At 32.2% G+C, this 25,456-nt stretch overlaps 1 protein-coding gene across 1 annotated transcript; it reads left to right on the top strand.

The window, feature by feature from the left end:
* Positions 1–259: 259 nt before the first annotated feature.
* On the top strand, positions 260–25,125 carry LOC143240230 (uncharacterized). Its single transcript, XM_076482358.1, has 5 exons — positions 260–523; positions 7,979–8,126; positions 8,960–9,099; positions 20,245–20,475; positions 21,588–25,125. Exons 1-4 carry the CDS (start codon positions 466–468, stop codon positions 20,448–20,450), a joined length of 552 nt encoding a protein of 183 aa, XP_076338473.1. The 5' UTR covers positions 260–465; the 3' UTR covers positions 20,451–20,475; positions 21,588–25,125.
* Positions 25,126–25,456: the final 331 nt, after the last annotated feature.

Consider the following 25,456-nt stretch of genomic DNA (forward strand, 5'->3'; position numbering starts at 1 on the left):
TCTTAACCCTGATAGATTATAATGCTAAAAACAACAAACAGCTGATGAATATTACCATGAGAATCTGGGAGTTTTGCAGGATGTTTCGCGAAAACGATCCTTCCCTGGCATATTATATTTTAATTTATTATAGATTTGTGGTGTTTATTTCTTGTTGTGCGCTATTATTTTTCAAAGTATATTCTTTTATCACTTACATTTTCTTTTCCCATAATTTTTTTTTAATTAAGATTTTTAATTATTTTTAATGCTGCACTCTGTGCTCTTCCGGGTTTTGCTACGCCATTGCAGTTTTGCTTCGTTTGATATTTGTAGGCGTGACGTAAGAGTAGTTTGTAGTATTTTGAAGTGTAGGAATGAAGTATCTTCACAAGAAGAAAGAAATATAAGTTTTGGTTTGAATTATTTGCTGGGATAAAGAGTTACGTTAATAGATTAAAATAAGATCAAACTTGAAGTTTCAAAATGAAGACTACATTGACAATGCTGTTTATCGTTTTGAGTTTTTGTTTTGTTAATCAAGGTGAGATTCCTTCGGTGAGAATAGTTTAATTAGTTTACGCTGTAACACTTTAGGTATAAGTATTACACATTCTGTAACTTGTAAGTCAAATTAGAGGTCGTCGTAGCTCATTAATTTTCTAATTTTTTGTATTGCTGGGTATTTGATAATTTAGTAATTGAAAAGGAAAGATTATTCCTTGCTACCAGATAATATATCTAGAAACTGCATGACTTTGAAGAGGTTTACGTGTAACAGAAAATGAAAAAGGGTGTGTTTGTGGCAGCTGGTTGGTAATATTAAAAGTTAACAGCAAAAATGTTTAATTACAAAGCATGTCGAAGGTTAATGAAATGTTAGAATGAAGAGTGTGCTATTAAAAAGGAAGTAATGGAAAGTTTTTAGTTGGTTAATGGTTAGGAAATGGCTGGTTTGAAGGTTTAAGAGATCATTTTAGGGATGTAAATAATAAATTCATGAATTTTAAACTTACTGGAAACAGTAAGAACTTGGATAACTATATGTCCCCTTTACTTTTTATGAAGGAAGATACAAGCACTATATCTCAACTACAGCACTTTATGTATGGAGAAAATACTGATATAAAAGATACCATTTTAAGTTTTGAAACTCTAAGAGAAAAGTTGGGAAACCTAAAAATTAATAAATTTCCTGGACTAGACAATTATTATCCTAGAGTTTCAAAGGAACTTTAAAATATTTTATTTCTGAACTGCCAATTAATGTTTTTTACAACTCATTGAGTAGGGGAAAAGTATTAGAAGATTGGAAGTTGACTACTTTGAAATTTGAATTTAGTCTTACATCAGTGGTTGGAATGGTTTTGGAAAGTGTGATTAAAATATACTGCAAAGTCACTCAAGCAGTTTGATAGTGTTAAAGAACCAGCATGGTTTCATTAAGGGAAAATCTTGTTCAACAAATCTACTGACATTCTTTGATGTTACTGGAAGAATTCATGAAGGAAACACTGTGGATGTGGTTTATCTTGATTTTTAAGAAGTGTTTGATCAGGTGCTTCACAAAAGGCTTGTCACAAAAATTAAATGTGTGTGTATGGGGACAATGTTATTAAATTGGATTGAAAATTGGCTGGAGAGTAGAAAGCAGAGAACAGTAATAAATGAAGTTAGACCTGACTGGATCACAGATACAAGTGGTAACTCATGGTTCAGTGCTGGGCCCTTTGCTGTTTCTAATTTATATTAATGATACTGACTAGAATGACCAACAAGATCTTGAAGTTTGTAGATGACGTTAACATTTTTGAACCAACTAACCAGATCAGAGATTCTGCAGATTTACGGGAGATTTATATCATTTGATGTAGTGGGCTAATATGTGGCAGATGATGTTTGATTATCCAAAATGTAAAGTTATTCATATAGGTTTTCATTGATCATATTACTGTTACAATTATTTATATGGGAATTTATATGTTAAATACTGAGGTTGAAGAAAAATATCTTGGAGTTGTGACCAAAAAATCATTGAAGTCATCTTTATCATAGCTAGCAATAGGGCTAATAGGATTTTGGGTAGCATCTATAGAAATAATGAATACATGACAATGGATACTGTTTAATTGTATAGATCTCTTGTAAGATCTCATTTAGAGTACTGTGTCCAGTTTTGGACTTTTCCTCAAGAAGGATGTTGATTTGTTGGAGAAGGCTCAGAGAAGATCTACTTGAATGATATATGGTATGGTGGGATTGTCTTATGAGGACAGACTAAAATCACAAGTTTTCTCTGGAGAGGAGAATGGTCAGAGGGATTTGATTGAGGTTCTTAAGATTATTTAAGGGTATTGATAATATAGATCTATCAAACTTTGTGTTTAGCTGTGAAAACAATAGGACAAGGGGCCATAAGTTCAAATTAATGAAATTTGCAGTATAACTTTTGAAACAGGATGGTTGGCTTTTGGAATGACCTACTTTTAAGGGTGGTGCAGGTTGAAATTTAACTGAGTTCAAGAAAAGATTAGATGAATATGTGAGTAGTGAGTGGTTATAATTGGAAGTTCCAAGGGACATCTTTGATGGGCTAATAAGTTATTTTTGTCCCTTTAAAATTTTATGGAATTGCATTTCAAATAACTTTTATTAAAGGTTTGCATGACATTGTTAGTGGCTGATATTTTAAGATGTGACTGGTCTAGGTTCTGTCAATCAACTGGAACAAGTATGCTCTAAAGTTATGAATTCTACTTTGTGGGAAAGAAAAAGAAATAAAATTTGTAGAAAAATACAAATATTGAACAGCTCTAGTGTTTGGCTGTTGGATTATTGAGTCAAATTAATACCTAGTCCAACCAATGTAGCAATAATTTATCTCTTTTAATAAACGTGTCACAGTTAAGTTCATTGACTCGGAAGGACTTCATAGACGTAAAGTATCAATAGCCAAGTAACTGAAAACAGAGTAGAAGTGATAACTTTTACACTAGTGTAAAACTGTCAAAATTATTTCTGTTTGTTTGTAGTTAAACACAAAGCTACACGGTAGGATTACTATGCTGTGCCAACTGCGAGTATCGGAACACGGTCTTTAGTGTTGTAAGCCCGCAGATATTTTTCAATAAAAATTACAATACTGACTTCCAGTTTGCCCCTGAAGAAGAAATACCCACCGTTTAAAATACTCGGATTATAGGCTTCTATTTCATTTTCATCAAGACACTTCTTGGACCTACGTATATTTAGAACATGAGCAGTATTAATCTGTTATACACAGAAAATCAGATTTTTAATAGTGTTTTTACCAAATTGATTTTCATGCTAAGAATAAAAACTTATTTCGATCATTCATATTTCGTTTTCAAAACTTCCTAGTCCGAAGTCAAAATGTAATACTTAATATTTAACATCTTGCAGAGGAGTATTTACTGTGGGTCATACTGGTGAGGCCTGGCATGTCCACGTGGGCTAAGGCATTTGAATCTCCGTTGCACCAACTATGCTTGCCCTTTCAACTGTGGGGGCATTGTAATGTGATGGCCAATCCTACTATTCATTGGTAAAAACGTAGCCCAAGAGTTGGCAGTGGGTGGTGATGACTAGCTGCCTTCCCTCTAGTCTTACACTGATAAATTAGGAATGGCTGTCACAGATAGCACTTGTGTAGCTTTGTGCAAAATTCAAAAACAAACATACTGGTGATTCATAGTGAGAAATCTGTGTTATTAACTTCTCTTGTTCACCTCTGAGCAGAAGACAAATGGAAAGATAAAATAAGTACAGCAAGCATTTTGTATAGTTTTACAGGTTTTTGTTGTGACTGTGAAGAACAGTAGGTTTTTCAACTTACCAGCTTAGTCATACTCTCTACCTCAGAATGGCTGGTATAGGTATTAACACTTTTATTGATAAGCAGAGAATAATGTTTCAACCCACCTGGGTCATCTTCAGCTTAACAAAGAGAGGGTGTAACTGATTGTTGCCAGGCACATGTCTTAAGAACGAGAGTGTAGATGGGTATGGGATTGTAAGGGGCATTGTAGTTGAATGTTAGGTAATGTCAGCTGTTCTGAGATCCATTTTTATTTCAAATGGGTTTCTCACTATCAAGAACTAGACATACTTTGTGGTGAGCATCTAATGCTGTAGTAACTACCTCACTGAAATATGATAAAAATACCAGCTAGCTTGCTATCAGCTATTATGAAAATAAGAACCAGCTGGACAGCATGAGAAAGCTTATAGACTCATCTAGAGAAACTGAGGCCTTGATTGTGAACTGTTACAGTTTGTGATTTCAGATAATTTTTGTTTTACATGAAGTGCAAAGATATGCTTTAATTAGTGTGCAAAAAACAGGTGATGAATATGGGAGATGATAAACATGTATTGAGGTTGTTGTTTAAGACCCACAGTGCAGGTAAATTAATATGTATAATTATAAATGGACTTTTTTCCACTTTGTAGTGCATTTTAACTCTTTTACAATGGGGGCCTGGCATGGCCAGGTGGGTTTAGGCATTCGACTTATAATCTGAGATTTGTGGGTTCGAACCCCCATCACACCAAACATGCTTCCCCTTTCAGCCATGGGAGCATTATAATGTGATGGTCAATCCCACTATTTGTTGGTAAAAGAGTAGCTCAAGAGTTGGCAGTGGATGGTGATGACTAGCTGCCTTCTCTCTTGTCTTGCACTGTTAAATTAGGGACAGCTAACACAGATAGCCCTTGAGTAGCTTTGTACAAAATCTAAAACAAACAAACTTTCACAATGGGCTCAGTATAATATTCACAAGTTTGTCTGCACATTTTCACATATTAAATGAAACCTCCTGCATACATTTCAAATGTTTGTTTTCAGTAAGACTTTATATTTTCTATATTTTAACTGTATGAGGTTTGTCACTTGACCAACCTTGTAACCATCATAAAAAATGAGGAAATATAAATTGTGTTTTTCTTTGGGCTAGAATGACTACAGTATGACTATAGTACAAAAATGCATGTCTAGTCTAAGTAGTTTAAGTCTTGTAATGCTTTATATATGAACATATGTTATTTTGTTATTCTATTGACCTTTCAGTCTTTCCTACCTAACATTATACAGTTTGCATTGACATGGTGCACATGCACTCAGGTCACATATCCAGTAATGTAAAACTGACCTTTATAGTCTTCCCTGTTTTGGCTATGTTTTAGTAAACTAGTATTTTGCAATATGCAAGCACATTTCAATTATTTTACATTATATAAATGTATACAGGTCATTACTATTTAGAAATACATTATTAAAGTTATTTTTCTTAAATTATAGAAAAATCGTGAAGTAAAACAAACATCTCTTTTCACTACAATCTTTATATTTGTTTGTTGCTGGACACAGGTTGCTAAGCCTTTTAAAATTTCACACATGGAGGATATGAAACAAATTTATTTTAAGATTTATACATATATATGTGCAGTTGAATAACCAAAAAAATCATAAATAACTATACTAATACCATAGAAGGCCACTGTAATTTATTAAACTTACTAAGATTTATTTATATTTTAAAAAATATGAAACTTCATGCAGACTAAAGATGCAATCTACCTCTTTGAAAACTTGGATGAAAAGAATGCTGTAGCATTTTAAGATTAAAATGGCTAAGAAAACTCTTGGTATATTTTAAACTGTAAATTAGTTATTTACATGTCGTATACTGTAGTAAGAGTATATAAGGGACTGTTTCCAAAAATGAAGAGATGAGTGTGGCCTACTGTTTTTGATTCAGTACATAAGCCATATCTCAACAAAAGAAAATTGTATGAGGTAAAATATTTTATATTCTAGGTTGTCAGTATTATTAATTTGAGTTCCTGATGTATATGAAACCATATCCTTCGTACTTTGACATCACAAACATCTAATTTTAAAGTGCTACATTCAACATACCAGGTGACTTACTAAAACCTATATTTAAATGTTATTTTAATATTTACTTTTATACTAAGAAATTAATTCATATATAATATTAAAGTTTGAATTATAATCTACAATTTCATTCCAAATCTGTTGACAAATTCATAAAATACTAGATCAATAAAATTTTGAATACAAGTTGGCAAACCCAATAACATAACTGTTAAACCCTGATCTGTTGCAAGAGGTTTAATTATTGTGCAAAGAACTAGTAATGAAGATGGGAGATTGAGATTGTTGTTTAAGACTCATAATATAGATAAATTAATATGTAGAATTATAAAAACAGACTTTTTACCACTTTAAAATGCTTTCATTGTGAGCTTTTGACCCTCTTACTGGAATCGCCATTGGACAACAGTGCATTTTTTCCCAACGAAGGCCCCAGTAAGAAGGCCAAAAACTCGCAACAAATCTGTTTTAAGTCTGTCTTCGTGGATCAGCCATGTTGTATCACATTTGTTGACTCATATTCAACATTTGATTGAAGTACTCTTACGAATGTATGTCAGAATTTTGATATCAAACTGTAGATTATAATTTAAATTTTTGTATCATCCATTTGTTAATTTTTTAATTTAAAACTAAATATTAAAAACAAATTCATAAATATCAGTTTGTGTGTCATATGGTGTTGAATGTAGCTGTGTTTTGTATTATATGGTTGTGATGTCCAAGTACGTAACATATAGTTTCTTATGAATTAGGAACTCAAATTACAAATATTGAAAATCCAGAATGTAAAAAAAAACTCATCTTTTATATTTGCATAGATATAAATGAGGTACTGAATCAGTGACCCCACTAGCCTCTTCCTGTGTTTGAAAATGCTCTGTTATACTTTATTTACCTTTCTATGTTTTAGAAATATAAGTTTAAGAACTTTTTGTAAATAGTAATAATGTGTATGAACACACAATTTATTAAAACTGAGATGTGACTGTATTATAAAATGCAGGCCCACTAAAACACAGCCAAGATGGGTCACTTTGTAAAGGCCAGTTCTATGTTAAATATGGTAACATGAGCATGTGCAGTGTCGGTGCAACTTTTGTAATGTTAGTCAGACCCTACTGAAAGGCCAATACAATAAAAACAACAAATGTATATGAATGTGTAATGTTATGACATTTAAGTGATTTAGATAAAACACTTGTGTTTTTGTGCTATAATTTATAATTATTCTAGGAAGACAAATTGTTTCCTAATTTTGTATGTAGATTACAAGGTTAGTTAATTTGAACCAACCCATACAGATAGTGGTGAAAAAAAAAGATAAAATATAAATTATTTAAAAAAAAAAGATAATTATCTGGATGGAGGTTATAAAGATTTTATATGTGAGATTTGAAAATATTCTGATGCATAAGTGTTTTTTAATTGTAAAAACAAAATTACTCTGCATGTTGTTTAATTAACAACCTGAAAAAAATGTAAAAGAAAATCTTTAAAATATCTTTAATGCTTGATTTAAAAACCTGATATTCTGTGTTAGAAATCCTTGTAATGTTTACTAAGCTGCTAAAGTCACTTTGCTTCACTTATGGGTTTTTTACTTTATATTAAGCCTAAATATTATCCTCACATTCCTAAACCTAGTAAACAAAACTTTAAAAGAATTTGAGTAGCACAAACCAAATTCTCAATTAATCAATTCCACAAACTTGTAGCTCTTTATATTCTGACAAACCATACACATACATCTAAGCTTTTGTAGCTTAAAACTATTCATCTCTGGTGTTCAAATTCACTTTTATAATTTTTCCACTAAGACAACCCTCTAGAAGTTTGTCTAAACAGTAATAGTCTGGAACACTTAAACTATGTATTCTTAATTCTTCTGGATTCTGGTTTGTACAAGTCCAAAAATTAAGCCTCGTCTTGTAACTTAAAATAGTCATTCTAGTACCAGTTCTTTTGACATGTTATGTGTAATAATATGATAAGCAATGGTGATACAGATGTTTGTCTCATTAAATTATATATAAATCAGCTAATTCAAATTCTATGGATTTCTTTGTGATGTAGTTATGTCGATGACTTGCACTAAGGAGGTTCTTGGATTCACCACTCACTTCCGTTGTCCAGGAATAGGAGATAATGTAGACAAGGTTTATTGCTGTGGTTCTGAAGATTATCGTTACTGTTGTACATCTGAAGAATTTAGTGCTGAAATGTAATATTGTGTACACTGACAGTTTGTGTGTTCTATTTATAATATTCATGATGTGTATGAGAAGTTAACATAATGTTTAGGGATAAGGGACCTGTTGGTCCATCCCTGCTGTCCCATCCTCTGTACTAAAGTAAAATTATAAACAAATTTAAAAAAAGAAATTTATTCAGGATAAACTATAGCCTATAGACCATCAGAACACAATGTTTAACATAACATTTTGAAACAAGATTGGACCTATTCCATCCTCTAAACTAAACTAAAACTATTAATAAAAAAAAAACTTAAAAACCATCCCTTATCATTCATATACCTATCAAACTTTCTGTTAAAATCACTTAAATTTACTATATGTACAACATTTGAAAGCAACCTATCTGAAAAACTAACCACCATGTTAAACAAAATAAAATCATCTTAGCTGAAGATGACTCCTGGCCTGCTAAAATTTATATTTGTGTTCCTTAATCCTACTGTAGTTATTGTTAAATATGAAAGAAAATGATTTATCAATGCTGTTAATTCCCTTTACAATCTTAAATGCTTCAATCAGATCCCCTCTCTTTAAGGAACCTTTTTTTTCACTGACAAAATTACTAAAATTCACACAGACCCTAAAACAAACTATAATAACTTTTGAAATTTGGAATTATATGGTTAGATTAAGGAAAACATTAAATACATAAAAATACTTCTGAACAGTTGATGTTGGATTAAGATTTTGTTTGCATGCAAAAAAGTTGTTTTAAAACTTGACTGAATGCATATTCTTATATCTTAATATTTATTCAGTCTTCCAGGTCAGTGCTGAAAATGCTTATTTTGTTTTACAGTAATGTGGTTGGATTAATTGTGGGTATCCTCGTCTCTGTGGTTGTTGTTGTCATCATCAGTGTCATCATTTGTTGTTGCTGCTGTAGCTGTTGTCTCTTGGCAAAAAGACGGCAACAAGGAATTATTCTATCAAATTCACGTATGTATCTGTCACTTGTTCAGTTTAATTGTCCATCTCTGGTGGTAATTATCACTTATTGCTTTACAACTGTATTAATTTATGCTTTTGAATTTTGTTCTTTCATGAGAAGCCTTATTGTTGAAGGATTCAGTGTTAAGTGATGCACTACAGTTAATAAGTCTTATAAAATTCATATAGTAGTTTCCTTTATAAATGATAAAATGTGTCATTTTAAACATTAATGATAGTACACCAGGTGTTAGACCATTTAGAAAATAAAATAACTTATTTTGCATGAACATTTCATTTGTTTCAGTGGATTAATGTAAGACATTTTTAATAGAGAAATGCATAAACCTCATCAATTAACTCAATTCATATTAATTATATGTAACTATCAATCATTATTGAAATAATTAGTGTCCAAAATTGATTATTTACCAGTGTGAAAAAGATTAATTAATTGAAATAAATATTTTTAATTATTCCTGTGTTCAATATTCCCAATCTTCAAGTAATCCAAATACTCTCACTGTGATTCCTCATTATTATTTCAGATTAATTTAGTTGTTCGTTTTAAATTATTATTACTAATCACAAAAAATAATGATTTAAACAAAATTACAATTTTCAATGATTCCAACCACCCAAGTCTTGTGTGAGAATAATTGATTGATCAGCAAATGAGGCTGATTAATTGATTAGCAGATTCCATTAATCCTTCACCTTTATGCATGTGTGGTCATTTTTATTCTCTGTCCTTTGCAAAAATAAAACAATTATTCCTTGTGACCTTGACCCTGTAGAAGATGTATCTATGAGGGTTATAATTTAACTTTTGCTAACAGTACTCTGGTTAATTGCTATGGTAAGTAAGTTTGTGATTGGTAAAGTTTAGACTGTTTTAAAGTCACTCCAGAATAAGTATGATAGCATTGTATTGTAAACTATATACTGTACTAAAAGTTATAGAAAGTAACTTACTTCACAGCTGTGTCAAGAGGTGATATTAATATGAACTTTATTTACACTGATTCATACAACAAGGCTATTCTTGATTATGAAAAACCTGCATGAAATAAAAATGTATCTTAGAATGGCTGGTATGGGTATTAACACTTATTGATAAGGTCATCTACATTTTAGGTCAACAACATTTTGACATTCCTAGGACATCTTAACACGAAGATGAACTAGGAGGGTCAAAATGTTGTTCTCTCCTTATCAATAAAAGTGTTAATGCCCATACCAGCCATTCTGAGATACACCTAGGCTATTGTTTCACAGCATAGTAAGGTTAATACACTCAATTATGTTCAGTGTAATGATCAAGATGATGCTTCTAGTTATTGTGGCAACTGACAAAGTGAGAAATTTTGTGCTGTGGCAAAACAACAGTGATAATTTATCAAAGAAAAAAAGGAAATTGCTGTTTATGTACATAAGCATGCTTATTACTTCTTCATTTCAACACTTGTTGAATTGATGAAAAAATATGTATTTTATATAATATATTCTATTCTATAACTGTAGTTGTAGAAAAAATATCTTCACTGAGTTTAGACCCTGGTAACAAGTCTTATGTAATGATCATGCTCAAATTTCAACAGTTTGTGTATGAAATGCAATAATTTTGTAAGAAAATTAGTGTTTTTCTGAAATTTTGATCACTTGGAAAAAAAAAAAAGGATACAAATCACTCATTAAAAATAAAAGGCAATTTTGTAATTACTTAGTTGGATGACTTCACTTGTTTTTGTTAAAATAAGCAAAAAGGCTTGGTTTGGTATGTTTGTTTTATTGATTACAAAAATACAACCCCCTCTAGTTGTATTTTGCTACTTTTGAAAATAAACTATAAACTTTAAATGAGAGATTATGGAGACATAAAATATGTATATATCAAATAATCACAGATCATACACCATTAACCCTGTGGATGTTGATGGGTCAAAGGGTGCACAGCATGACCCCTTTTTTTTTTTTTCCATTCTTATGTTACTAAACTTAACATCAAAACAGTTTATAATTGAAAATCCTGATGCATTACGTCTACTAACACAAATAGCTATTCTCATTTAGTGCTGCTCACTCTATGCATAAATTATTTTTTCATGCTACAAGCCTATTTACATACTTTACAAACAACTAGTTTAAATGCATCTTGCTTTTAAAAAAACAAAAAAACATGACAGCCCTTTGCCAATAAGAGTACAACACAAGCACATAATCCTGATGCATGTGACTTCTCTTTGATTCTACTAATTATCACTACTTGTTTGGCAATACTCATGTTCTAATATTTGGTTTGTGCTCTAAGTTTGTTTTTCAGTATCTTTTATTAATTTCTCTTGACAGGTTTACTGTTTGTTATACAAGTGATATTTCTAAATTGTTTTGTTATTCTTAAGTGAAATAATTTTGTTTTGCCCAGTTGTGAAACTTACTACTTCATTACAAACATTTCTTTTTGCCAACACAGTTGTTTAGTTATTCATTTTGAATTATCATTTGTAAGTCACCACTTCAGAGATTCTGTTGTGTCAGCATACTTACATAGGCTTCAGGTGACAATACTTCACAGGAAAATTATTGGCTTTACTTCCTCAAAAGACTGAGCTGACCTTTGTGAGGCCTTGATATGATTTTGGAGGCTCACACAGTTTGAAACACAGTCTGTTAATTTTGGAAAGACAATACATTATTCTATTATAGGTTTTGAATAATTTTACTGCTAATATTATTACCTTCAGTTTTTTGGGTTCCATAAGTTTCATTTGATTGGTTGTTACTCATGGTCAAGTTCATGTTCAAAATTAGGCTTAATTGTATCCTTTGTCCTATACCATTTAGTTAGGCTTAACATGGGTCTTTGTTATTTTGAAATTACTTGCAATTCAACTTCCTGGTATATCAATCACTAGTTTAACTATATTGTTTTTCTTCCACACATCATGTCTCATACATATGTTATTGTTAGTACACACTTAATTTTATAAAATGTCTTATTTCATTGTCATTATTTTTTATACCTCTTTATATTAACGTGGTCTATATGGATCTCTTGAGCCAGGGTCTGTACAAAATTCTTTTCACAGTATTATCCATACATATTGTTCAGTTAGTTTTTAATTTAGAGCTTAATGATATCCTTTGTCCTGCACTGTTCAAATAGACTTAACAAATGCCTGTTGTTTTCAGTTTTCACCTGTAATTTTGCTTACAGGTTAATTGATAGTTATGTTAAATAACTTTTTTTCAAGATGTGACATCTAATAGTTGTTTTTTTTTTTACAACACGACTTCTTAACATTTACAATTTATGTAAATTTCATATTTCCCATTAATTTTCATTCATATAATATACACTTCATGCCATTAATTTTGTTTATGAGGGCTCTTGGGGTCCACCCTACCTGTTCCTATTATTGCTTGTCTTCCTCTTAAATGGTCTGAAATGGGTTCAGACCATTGTAAAATTTTTCACTTTTCTTCCACTTGATCATGGATTGCCTTCCCAGATTTCTTCTGCAGAATCTGTTAAACCTATCTCATGTTTTTCTTTTCTGATTTTATATCATTTGGATCTCTGTTAATCCTATCTCTTTTAACTCCTACCTATTTTTTTCAGCTTTGTATTATCCTATTGACTCTCCAACACAATATTTAACTTGCACCTCCTTTCGTAGGTGTTCCACTTATATTTAAGAGTTTTCATGGGATGTCTTCTCCTTCCTTCCATGTTATGGTGTTTGTAATCTTTAGTTCTTTCATTCCACACATTGTTTGCTTTTGGGATCTTTTAGGGTGGAAAACTACCATTTGTTTACTATCCACTGCTAATAAGGACTAATGGTAAGTTTTTTATTCTCAATAGGTCAGATTTATGGGGTTACTTCTGTACGTTTAGCATCACATAGCGTATCTGATATGTTATATTTAACTTTTTAGTTGATCTTTTGTTTCATCCTGAAAAACTCCTTTTTATTCATTTTACATGTTTGTCAACTAACCTTTTATCTATGTTTCCTACAGGTTTATCCATTTATTATATATGCTCAATGCTGATTGGAATTCTTGGTTGATCATTCCTGCCTCAGCCACTTTGTGGGTTTTTCACATTTTAATATGTTGTATTTGATCATATTTGGGTAGGTTATTTCTGCATGATTGAGAATGCCTATGGTACAATTTATTTGTCATTTCACAAGACACTATTTTATGTTTTTCACTGATTTGGTACCAGTTTTGTGCCCTTTGGTCCTGTTTCAGTTCCATACATCTTTTATTGGGTGGCCTGAATTTTACCTGACTTTGGCATTTTGGAGGAATTTCCTTGCACCATTAATTGGATGTCTAGCTTCAGTTAGGTTCTTTTTAACATGGGTAGTTTTAACATATTCTTCTACTCCTTTCACAGTCAGCTTACAGTGGAATTTCCAGTAGAATGCGTTTTCCTTTTACATACCTCACATTCTAATCTCTTTGGGGAGTGTATTCTTAAACACCTCACCCTGTCAGGACCATCATTCTCCTCCTCAAATGCTTTAAATGGTCTTTTTGGTCATCCAAGTCATTGTAGTTCACTTGTGAGGATCAAATGCATTTGGATATTTGGTTTATATAGGAACATTTCTTCCCTTTGAGTCTAGCACACTTGATAACTTTTTGAGGAGATGTTGCATGACTCATGGTTGCTTTCTACAGGGTTTATGTAGATGTTCCCAACTTTAGTCCTTCTCCTTCAACTATATGATTAAACATATTCCCCATGATATTAGGTTCAGAAATACCTTCTTTTTTGGAATATTTCTCTTCCCTGATACTCATCTTCATAGGTGGTCCTGATTCAATCAATAGAAGGCTTCAGGACAATGGTCTACAGATAGTCATATCCTATTTACACTTTGACAATTCCATCTTTCCAATGTGTTTTAATTCACTCTCTTCCTCTTGTTCAAATTTGACTAATCATATTTCATTTTAACTGTTTGGTGGTTGTAGCTAAAATCACTTGCCAAGAAGACATTCATTCTCATTCCCTTTGTGGTAGACAGTGGATCTCTGGATCTCCCTTTTGGAACCCACACACTTCATTTACATCTCCTGGAGTGTAATGTTCCATGTGCTTTTGTCCTTGTTGCTGATAGACCTTCCAGACAAACTTTCTCCCAGGTAGTAACCTCTCAATCCTCAAACTTTTGGAGGGCTGTGCTTCCTGTGGAGTACTTCTCCATGGGAAGTATTTGAATCTTTTATCAGTTTCAAGTTACCTCTTTTATCTTTGGTCTCTGGTTCATCATTCATTTGTCCTAGCTGTTGATATGTTCAGACAAGATTAGATTCAGTTTATAAGTCAGCTTTTTTCTTATTTCAATAATTTTTCTTCCCAAAATGTTTGTTCATCTGTTTCACTCTGAATCTGGTCTTTCTGACTGATCCTTCCTGGCCAGCACAGATCATGTTTTCTCAGCTATTTCATCTCAGTTCTTTTTTACTTTTGATTACTTTTATTAACCTGCATTTTGAGGGCTCAGTGGTAAGTTCTTTTCAACATTTTTGTTTTGTGCCATCATCCACCTTTAGTCTTTATTGTATCCATATGATAGTCTCTGTCCAGTACATGTTAATGGTTGCTGTATTGCTTTTAAGGCTTCTTTCCATGTAATCCATTTCCCAATGTTTTCTTCCCTTGCAACACTTCTTTGTGATTTTTCTTCCCTTACAGATTGTATTCTAATTGTGATTGGCCTTTTATTCCTTCTCTCTTATTTTTTTTTGTTATCAATTCCTAATATCTTCTCTCTGATTTTGCATCTTCACTTCTCCCTGCATATCAACCATATCATGTGCTGCAGGTACTTCTTTCAAGCACTGGGACTCATATGATCATCGCTCAATCTTTGCTCTGAATAGCTGTTTCTTGTTGGAGCAGTGTCATTCACCTGTTGCCATCTTTTGCACACTGTGGAGATGGTTTTCCTTGCAATATATTTACTTAATTAATATGCCCATCCCAGTGTGTACTGACCCATGGACGTTATGGTTAAAGCAGAAAGGGATAACTGCCTATCTATGCCATGCCTTTGATTGAATAAATCAGTAGTGTCTGCTTTTGAAAATAGGATTTTTGTGGTCACATTTTACTGTCTCTGGTGTTGTCATTTTCATAATTATACACCTCATTTTCTTCTCTCCCCCTTTTTGTCTAGTGTAGTCTAGAAGTCCTCACCACTTTACAGGTCCAAGCCACTGGGGTGGTGGACTATGGAGGCATCTTCCTGAATGTGATAATGATAAGACCATTCAGCTGAAGGTAAGGAGTTGGTGTAAATAATGAGATGTCATCCAATCTGATACTACATCTCTGTACAAGTTATCTGAGGGAGTGTGATAGCTTTGGAATGAGCAGTTAAAATTGCTGTTCACCTCTTCACTTGGAATTTCTCATCTTACCCCTATATGGATATCAGTTCCCAGTGGTTTCGGATTCAGAGCTGGACCAATCAACATAAGTTCTAACACATAGTGTGTGTTATGGGTCACAATAGAGGTACTGCCTCTTACACTATTTCTTGACGTTATTGCACAAGGAGCAGTTCCTGTTGGTTTAGTTTTGAGTGAGACAGTGTACATTAGAGACATTGTTCCAATATTAATCATCCAATTGTCAAATTCCCTGGTACAAATGTTGAGCTTTCTTCCATGTATGATCTTCTCATATGAGGGTCTATTCTTTTTAGGTTCTTAAGATTTAGAAGAATAATTCTTTGTTTTCCCTTGCACTGGTCCATCCACCTATTCAATGTGAGATTCTAGCTTTTCATTTGAGAAGAGATAATGTACTGTATCAGAAGTTATTTTCTTTTACTGAAAATGTATTTCTGATAGGTTACCTCTTCTCACACTTCCTCCTCACAGAAAAAACAAGTGCTTCCATTTTCTGTTTAAATTCAAAATGATAAAACTAAACTAAACTTACATGCCAGTTTTTTAGGTATATAAGTCAGGCAGGTCCTTTGGGAGCCTGCAAGACAACCAGGGCAGCTCGGAAACTATAGTTTCCCTTCAGCCCTACTCATGGTTTTTTAACCTGTTGAATGCCAAGTATTTCAGCTGCTATGGCAGCTCCTATGCCGGGTTTCTCAACAAAATTGAGTAATTTTTAAAACAAAGGAAATAAGCAACAAATATTTTTTTCTCTAAGTCAAACTTATAGTAGTACACAAAATGAAATATGTACAAAACATGAAACAATAATACACAAAATGTCACTTTTGGATATTGAAATACATGACACATTTAATAATTCACTTTTGTGTGAAATGTTTTGAAGCAGGGGTCAACACAAAGAGCTACTTTGCAATCAGTACATTCATATCTGCTTTCCCTCCTCATGGATTTGTCAGAGCACACTTTACACTTTCTAGAGGGGTACTTTTTCTTATCTGTTTGGGGAATAAGTGTCGGGGAAGTGACGTTCTGTGAGGCAAAGGGGGTTTTCCATGGAAGGCCGGTCTCCGGTGGATTTTGGGCGCTGGATGTGGTAATTCAGTCAGGGTACGGATGACACCAAGTCTAAACTCCAGGAGAGACAGGTTGTTTCCCAGTTATTTGTAAACTACCAAAGCATTGTACACTACTGTATCCATCATGTGAAAAAATACTTTTTTGTACCACTTGACAGCCTTGTGCACACTTGGATAAGCATGCAACACACTCACATAAGTCAACCCCTCCCATATAACAATTGTAATCAATGACACATTTTGGTTTTATAACAGCTGCACCAGAAGCACAGTTGATCTTTACAGTGTTTTGCATGGTATTGTCATGTATTGTACTCAACATGAAAATGTCCCTCTTATCCTTCCAGTGAAAAACACCAATGCTGTCTTTTTGTGCCACTTCCATTTCTCCCCTTTGGATTTGTGTTTGATTTTTCATTACTGTCTCACACAAATAGGTGTCACGATTAAGCAGTGTCTTCGCTAAAGTGGGACTTGTAAAAAAACAATCCAAATAGAGCTTGTAATTTTGTCCAAACAATGGGTCCATCAATATTCTTATAACATGTTCACCCTGTCTGCCCTCTTTAGTGCTGTACTGTGTAGTAGCACCAGTGTAGATGAAAAAGTCTCAAACATAGCCTGTTACACTTTCACATAGCTCATAACTTTTGACTCCAAATCTACCCCTTTTAGATGGAATGTACTGTTGAAATCCCAGTCGACCATTCCATAGTGTCAAAGATTCATCAATACAAACATGTTCATTTGGTACATATGAGGTTCTACGTTTTTCCCGTAAATGGTCAGTAACGGGCTGTATCTTGTGCTGTCATTGGTCAACAATATATTCCTGGGTATTGTCAGTAAAGAGTAGCATCGATAGGAGCAAAAGAAACCGGTTTTTTGACATACACTGACCAAAAATGGGTGTGGCAAGCAAAAGGTCAGTACTGAAGTTCATGGAAATAGTTGGTTTTCTTTCTATGCCCATTAACATTATCAGACCCATAAATTCATAAATTTCCTTCTTGTTAGTTGGCTTCCATGATTTTACTCTAGAATGTTCCTTGAAAACAGCACGGGCCATCATAGTTTCTGCATATTTATTGGTCTCTGTTACAATATGGTTGACAATTCTGGGAGGGAAGAACTTTTGAAAACAATGAAAGGGCTTTGAGTCTTGGCTCAAATTGTCATACTGGACACCATGATTTCCTGAGAAGGGGTTTATAACTGGAGCAGCAAAGGATTCAGCATTCCAATCATTGTCATTAGGGCACTTTTTCTTGGAACTGTTCTTAACACAACTTGCAATTTTACGTTTACTCCCTGGTGTTATCGCCAGTTTACCAGTGCTGGTTGATGGCCAGTTATCATCACATTCATTAACATCTGAACCTCGTATTTCCGTATTTTTCAAAGAATCTTCAAAATCCGAATCTTTTGAATCACCACTGCTATCTTCAATCTCCGAACCAAGTTCAAAATATGACTAATGCTTCTTCATTTTGTAACTTTTTACATTACAACATTTTGGATCAAAAGTGAAACAGTTTGTAAATAGGTCAAATGCATGTATGGTGCTGACATTGAGCGTTTAAGTTAGGTATTATTGAGAACGAATTAGCTCGTCCATGGCACTGTTACCAATCGGCTTGGACGAGTTATCTTGTCTACGCCACTGAACAGGTTAAAATATTGTAGAAGTGATAATTCAGTAAAACCAAATAAAAGGAGAGTGTCACACTTATTGGTGGAGGGTTGTCACATGATGATTTACATGTGAGACACTTTGGAGCCACTTGATTTGTAATAATTAAACTTATTATTTTGAAACTTTTTAAATTATAAAGTCTATTTTCAGGGGAAAGTCCAGTGTGTAGGTTTTTCATCATAGTGACTACAAAACATGTTCATACCAACAGTTTGTTTGGCAGTTGATTGTAAGGTTTGTGAGGGCTCAAGACTTGTGGTATACCAAAAAAAAAATTTCATACAGAGGGCAAAACTGAACAAGAATAACTATTTATGTGAGAGGAGGAAAATACCTATTTGAAGTATATTTCAACCAGTTACAAACATGCTCTAGATATTGAAAGCTTTAACTTTTCACTGTATTTGTTCAACTGATATTGACATACTCTCTCCATATCTTCTGTAGTGGTTCATAATAGGGATTGCCTGTTTGTTCTTTAATATTAGTCCACCATTATGGCCTGGGGATTAAGACGCTCAACTCATAATCTGAGTGTCATGGGTTCGGAATCTACATCACGCTAAACGTGCTCACCCTTTCAGCCATGGAGATCTTATAATGTTACAGTCAATCCCACTATTCTTTTGGTGGGTGGTGATGACTAGCTACTTTTCCTCTAGTCTCACACTGCAAAATTAGGGATGGCTAGTGCAGATAGCTTTTGTGTGGCTTTGTGCAAAATTCAAAAACAAACTACCAAATTACAGTAAAATGGCTTTGAGTATTTTAATAAACCCGAGCAGTATTACTAATGTATATTGTTGCACATTGTGTCAGTTTATAAATTTATTCGACTAGTTAGCAAATAACAGTGGTTCTCTAACCATTCACACACAATCGTTTTAATATAGTCTGTGGTTTACAATATGAAGCCTCAATCTATTATATGCATGCCATAGATGTAATCTAATGTTTACTTGGCAGGCATGACACGCATGCAATAGAGATTAGTAACTTACTGTTACAACTATTGATGTCACGTATATTTTGTTTAAGTATAGGATTATAACCATTTATGATACAATGTTTCTGAAAACATATTTCTTTTCATCACTGTATGCTTGATTTTAGTTAGTAACACAAACATTTAAAATATTGTAAAACATCTAGGCTGTGTTTCACAACATAAGTCTTAGCCATAGTTTAAAAGATAACACCAAGCTCAGTTTCAAGCATCGGATCAGTAACCATGGTGATGGCTGATGGTAAGTAATGAATAATAGCAAACACTGTGCAATTGCAATTTTTATACATTACAAAGTAACCATCATTGAAGGTGACTATGAGAAGTAGTAAGCAGAAGATTGCAAAAATGATGAAATTACAAGTGGAAGTGAGGCAGAAATGTTTTATATATATACACACACACACACACACACACACACACACACACACACACACATATGCAGTTTTTTTCAGAAAATGTTTTTGTATAAAATAGCAACAGTAACAACCCTCAAAAGTTTAGGGTCATTTTAATAGAAGAGGATCATAGAAGTGTTTTGACCTAAACTCCATCAGAAATGGAGGAAGAGAAGGATGTATTAATATGATGAATTCATATTTGTTAATTAACAAATTTTTTAACATTGTAGTATGTGCAGAATGTCACTTTAAGGTGAAATCTAACCATCTGCGGCAAAACTGACCACAAGAGAGGAGGGGGTGGAGAATATAACTATTAAAAAAAACACTTTAAATACTTATTGGTATACACACACTGTTATGTTATGACACATTGTCTCATGACTATGACTTAGATTTAAATCAACTTACTTTCGTTGTTATATTTTGTGTATGAAATTATTATTTTTTCTTCTGGACCAGAATGCATTACATTTAATTTTAAAATCTATATTTAGATACTGTTTTAGTATCTGTTCTGTTCTCTTCTAGCCAATACTCTTGGAACTACAACAACAACAACTACTGCTGTTACTTATCCAGTTCAGCCATCATACCCTGTGAATCAGCCACAGTATCCTCCTAGTAGTGGATATCCTGTGTATCCACCTGCCAACACAGGTTACCCACCTGTCAATACTGGCAATCCACCTCCTTATCCAGGCATTGAACAACCAGCATACAATAAAGGGTACTGAAAAGTTAGTGACCCATTCAATACAGGTATGTTTCATTGAAACCATGAGTGCAGTTTGCTCATTTAACATGTACATCCAACAGTTTCTTACTCATTTTGCTAGAGAAAAAAATTCTAAGTCTAAATATAAGCATCATCAAAGTGTATGCACTAAAAAGGATTGTATGTTAAAACAATAAGAGTAGAATTCATTTTTTACATTCAAATTTTATCACAAAATAATATGATTTGACATTTACTTGGAGTGTGAATAAGAAGGGGGGGAAAAATAAAAGCTGATGTAAAGAAGTACAAGTACCACAAGTATGTTACTGACATATCATTATAGCCCTGAAACTGATGTGCAAACAACTAAAATAGTATCAAACTTTATAACATGTTTATTTGTTGTTTGTTTTTTTCAAAAATGATAAAAATTATTGTACAATACCCTGTAAGAAAACAACAAAAAACGTAGTATGATGCATAGTTATAGAAAGTACTTTTAGTGACCCATTTTATAGTAGTGTAAGACCATGGTTGGCTTGTACTAGTTAACTAAATATCCTGTAAAACCATATTAGGCATTACTTTGAAAAAGGACTCTTGCCATGGCAACTAGCTATTAATAATGTACTATTTTTGCGTCACAATTATTTCAAAAGAATCAACATTCATGGAGGGTTCATTGAACAAACCTTACATGTAGTTGTACACATTGATTATAAAATAGTCATTGATTTCTAACATTTTTCTAAAATTCTGACTGGTCATATTCTTAAAGCATACTTTCAATTCAAATGAGTTTGTTTTTAGATCTAGTGGCAATGAATTTTTGTAAAACATTTTTTACTTCTGTTATAAACAATAAATAACAGTTTTCAGAAAACTGGTTTTTCATATGGTTGATGTTCACACTAATAATCATTGTGAATTTGTTAATGATTTCCCACACTTTTCTAAAATTCAAACTTTATTCGCACACTTATAAACCAGTTTAATTCTATTATAAATATATAATGAATATTTTTTGAAAGTAAGTTTAAATACCTAGTTAAATTACTAAGTTTTTTTAATAACTACCAATTTGAATTTTCAGATAACTTGAAAGACTTCTTCACTTGTACATTAATAGAGTACATTTTTTTTGTTTCTGCAGATGTCTTGTGTTTTCATCTTCAAAATCTCACCAATAGACTATGTTAACTTCTTCAGTTCCAAAATTTGCAAGAAATTATAGAAAAGATTTTTTATCAGATTCAAGAGGTCTCCTTTGAATTGTAACTAGAATAACCATCACCAGTGTGTTAATTTTGTCTGTCCTCTACTAGCTATATGATCTTCTAAGTACTTCATATATCATTTGTTATAATTATATACATATAATAACTTAAGCCTAATAATTAGTTATTTTATATATCTTACATCAACGGTTGCTAAGTTTCAAGACATTCCTGAAGATGGCAGCACACTAGCACTTAAAACACAGGATATGCACAGATTATCAATTAGCAGCTTGTAGTATATAAAACAAAAAGGTTATAAATGAATAATGATACTTAGATGGTCATATAGTCTGCCAACCATCAGTTATTTATTTTGGCTCCATTTTCTAACAGGATTTATAAACATTTTAATTTCACTAATTGTGTTAATTTAGTGCAAGTACATGAATACAACAGAATTTTCTGTAAGAGGAGAATGATCTTAATGGGTCAGCTACTCAATAATTATTAATGTATTTTAACTAGCAAGGGAAATTGAAGGAAATGTTTAAGTTTTATTTGATAATGCTTTCAACTTTTCATCAAACTATCATAAAAACATAGTATGCAATGAGAGAGAGAATATTCGTGACTCATGTTTTATTAAATTGTCTAAAGTTATATCTCATGCTTTTGCATTTCATATTGTTTTTGGGTTTTTTATGTCAGAAGATGCTTCAAATCTCTTGTAATATAGTAGCACATTTTCTTGAAGACAGACCTTTCATTGCATCTTATATATAAACTAACATTTTGATGTATTATGTTACTTTGAAAGGCATTAAATACTAGTCATAATTACAATTACTATTGTTGCTTCTTTTTTAACCAAGGTAAAATCTGTATTATAGATCTGATATGGTGGTAATCCAATATGGTTGAATGGATAGTTTCCTTTCATAAGGCAACCTTGTGAGAAAAGAATGTTGGTAAATATGAATGAACTGAAAAAGGCTAGCTTCATGTTTGCAGTACCTTTTGTGTTTCCCAAACATGGCTTGTTAGGGTTTTCTCATCATCATTGGGTCTGATATTAAATAAAATTTTCAAAAGTAAGATGGGAGAGAATAGAAAATGACTAAGTTTTCATACGTGAATTTTTTTATTATTATTTCCTTCATATGTGCGATTCTAAAGGGGAAAAGAAATCAATCAGATTCAGATAGGAGCATGTTTTTTTCAAATAAGAGTAAAGTGATTTATAACCTCAGTTTAAAGGCTGAAGGGTTAAATTATTTAAGATTATAGTGTTTTATTACCCACTTCATATGAACATAAGAATAGAAGAAAAAATTACATGAAATTAATGTGGGAAGAAAAGTAGGAAAACGTTTTTTAATATACTTATGTTTTAAACACCTGAACTGTACACCTTCTATACAAATATTTAAGGTTTCTGAGATGTGTTTTGATGAGTGATAACTATATCTGTGTAACAACCAAAAGCAACTTCATCTGAAAAGGGAAGTGTCTGTCTGCCTCTGCAAATGAACACGGAAATTATTCTGAAAAACAAAGTTGGTAATACAAAAGTGTATATTATGTTTAGACTTGACCAACTTGGAAAAACTAAAGTGTAGCAAGTTCATACCTAACTTACTAGTGTTAATGAAATTACTAAAATCTGAGGATAAGTGACTTGTCTTATGGGAAGCACAAAGATTTATGGACTGCATTTTTTTCAGATCATTGATTTATTATCCACACAAGATGTATTTAGTTTCTAAGATGCTACTTATTTGAGATGATTTTTAGTACACTTTTAGGGAAGAGAAATGGACAGAAAATAACTAAAAATTAACAAGATAAAAACCAACAGTTTCTTAATTCAGTTAATGATTGTGTTAGACTGGTCATGTAAGAACATGTACAACTTTGACTAAGTTTCTTGTTTTTCTTTGTACAACTGAAGTGTCTTGAGCTACATAATAATTTTTTCACAATGCCTATAACAAAGAGGGACTGCCAAGGTGAGTGACCAAAAATATATCAAGTTAGTAGTATCTCATTGAAATGTGTAAATTCAATTTTTTGACAGCAATTTCAGATCAGTAGGGTCACACAAACAAAGTGGTGGACATCAACATTTTATCCAGAGGTTGTGTGCAAAAAAAACAATGTATTTTCTTTTCACGTTACAAATTATATAATGTTTGAAATTAGTTTTATCTCAGGATACATTTGATGTTGTAAGTCATTTTGATCTTTTTTATTGTATGCTGTTGTTTTAATCTTTTGTTTGGAGCAAATTTATCTATTGACCTGTTTATGCTGAAGACATAAATATTGTTATAATCCCTAAATAAAGGAAAACACTAGACCAAGACAAACCCAGTAACAAAGTGGACATCTAAGTGATATTTAATACACTAAAGGGAACATCAAATGAAGTTCATGTTTTATCATATTCACTGTACTAATATGATTTTCTCTTTATTTAAATAGAGTTTTTGATGTTTGAATTTCAACCAATCCTCAACTTGTATTGCTCAGTTTGTGTACTGTATGTAGTTAGTTTATAACACTCAGACCTGTGGTTTTCACATCATGGTAAATGATGAGAAAATTCCAATTTTTGTTATTTTTCTTTTCAGTAGTAAATTTCTTTTTTTTCTACCATTCTTCACAAATGATTCCATAAAAGTAATAAAAAAAAAAGTAAAAAAAATTAAATATCATTATCTTCATGAAATTCTTGTACAGTTAGTGGTCAAACATGCTGGCTTGTATATTTTTTTGTTTCTGTATAATACAAAAGCACTCCTGGACAAACATAAAAATGCCCACCAATTGTTTCTGTTGACCACATTGACCTCAAACTGATGTTAAAAATAAGATGATAGTTTTAATATTGGTCACTGACCTTTCCCATACCTTTGATATTTTTTATTATGGCAATTTTTTACCTTGGGAAAAGAAGTCACTTGAAACAAGTCTGATACTATACATTACTGTCATTTCTGTATTAATATTTCAGAAAAACAAAGTATTCATTAATTGGAGCTTGTTTCATACCTTTTGGGGAAAGTTTTTTAAAGAATTTAGATTGTTAATGTATTGGAAATCTGTTTTTATGGTGAATGTGTTCATTAACTAGCATACATAATTTCTGTTATCAGCTGACTTAAAATATGTCTCACAGCTTGTTTTTTAGTATTTTTTGTACTTGTATTTTGTTTGTTTCTTTATATTTTACTTTCTGTATCATAATTACTTACGAAAATGGCATTATAACGTTTTTCTATATGGTAATGTCACCTAAAATAAGAAATGGTATTGTACATTTTCTACTGTTTGTAACTTTAACATGCTGTTAATAGTCTATTAAAATTATAAAATAATTACATGTTTTTGCAGTTAAGTGTTTGGTACAAGGAATCTCATTTTAGTTTTATGTAGATGACTTTTGATGAATAAAAATGTTTCACTTAACTCTTGTTTGATTAGAATTAATGATTTCTTATGGTGATGTGACACCATATTATTAGGGATGTATATATTGCTAATTGACATTGGTATTGAATCATACTTGGAAAACGTCAGCCAGTATTGAACCTATAAATTTTAATTCTCTCCTTGTAACTTGTGAGTTTCTGAAACAATAAAACTGAAGATAAAAATACTTGACTAACAGAAAATCATTTTTACTGTAAGGAGATTTTTTTCTTTTAAATATAATGGAAAGGTTTTCAATGATTTCTCATTTTCTACAAATAGAAGGATGGTTTTCTAATTTTTTTTAAATCTAGAAATTAAAATACGT

This window comes from Tachypleus tridentatus, chromosome 13 (assembly GCF_004210375.1).
Source record: "Tachypleus tridentatus isolate NWPU-2018 chromosome 13, ASM421037v1, whole genome shotgun sequence".
Classification (NCBI taxonomy): Eukaryota; Metazoa; Arthropoda; class Merostomata; order Xiphosura; family Limulidae; genus Tachypleus; species Tachypleus tridentatus.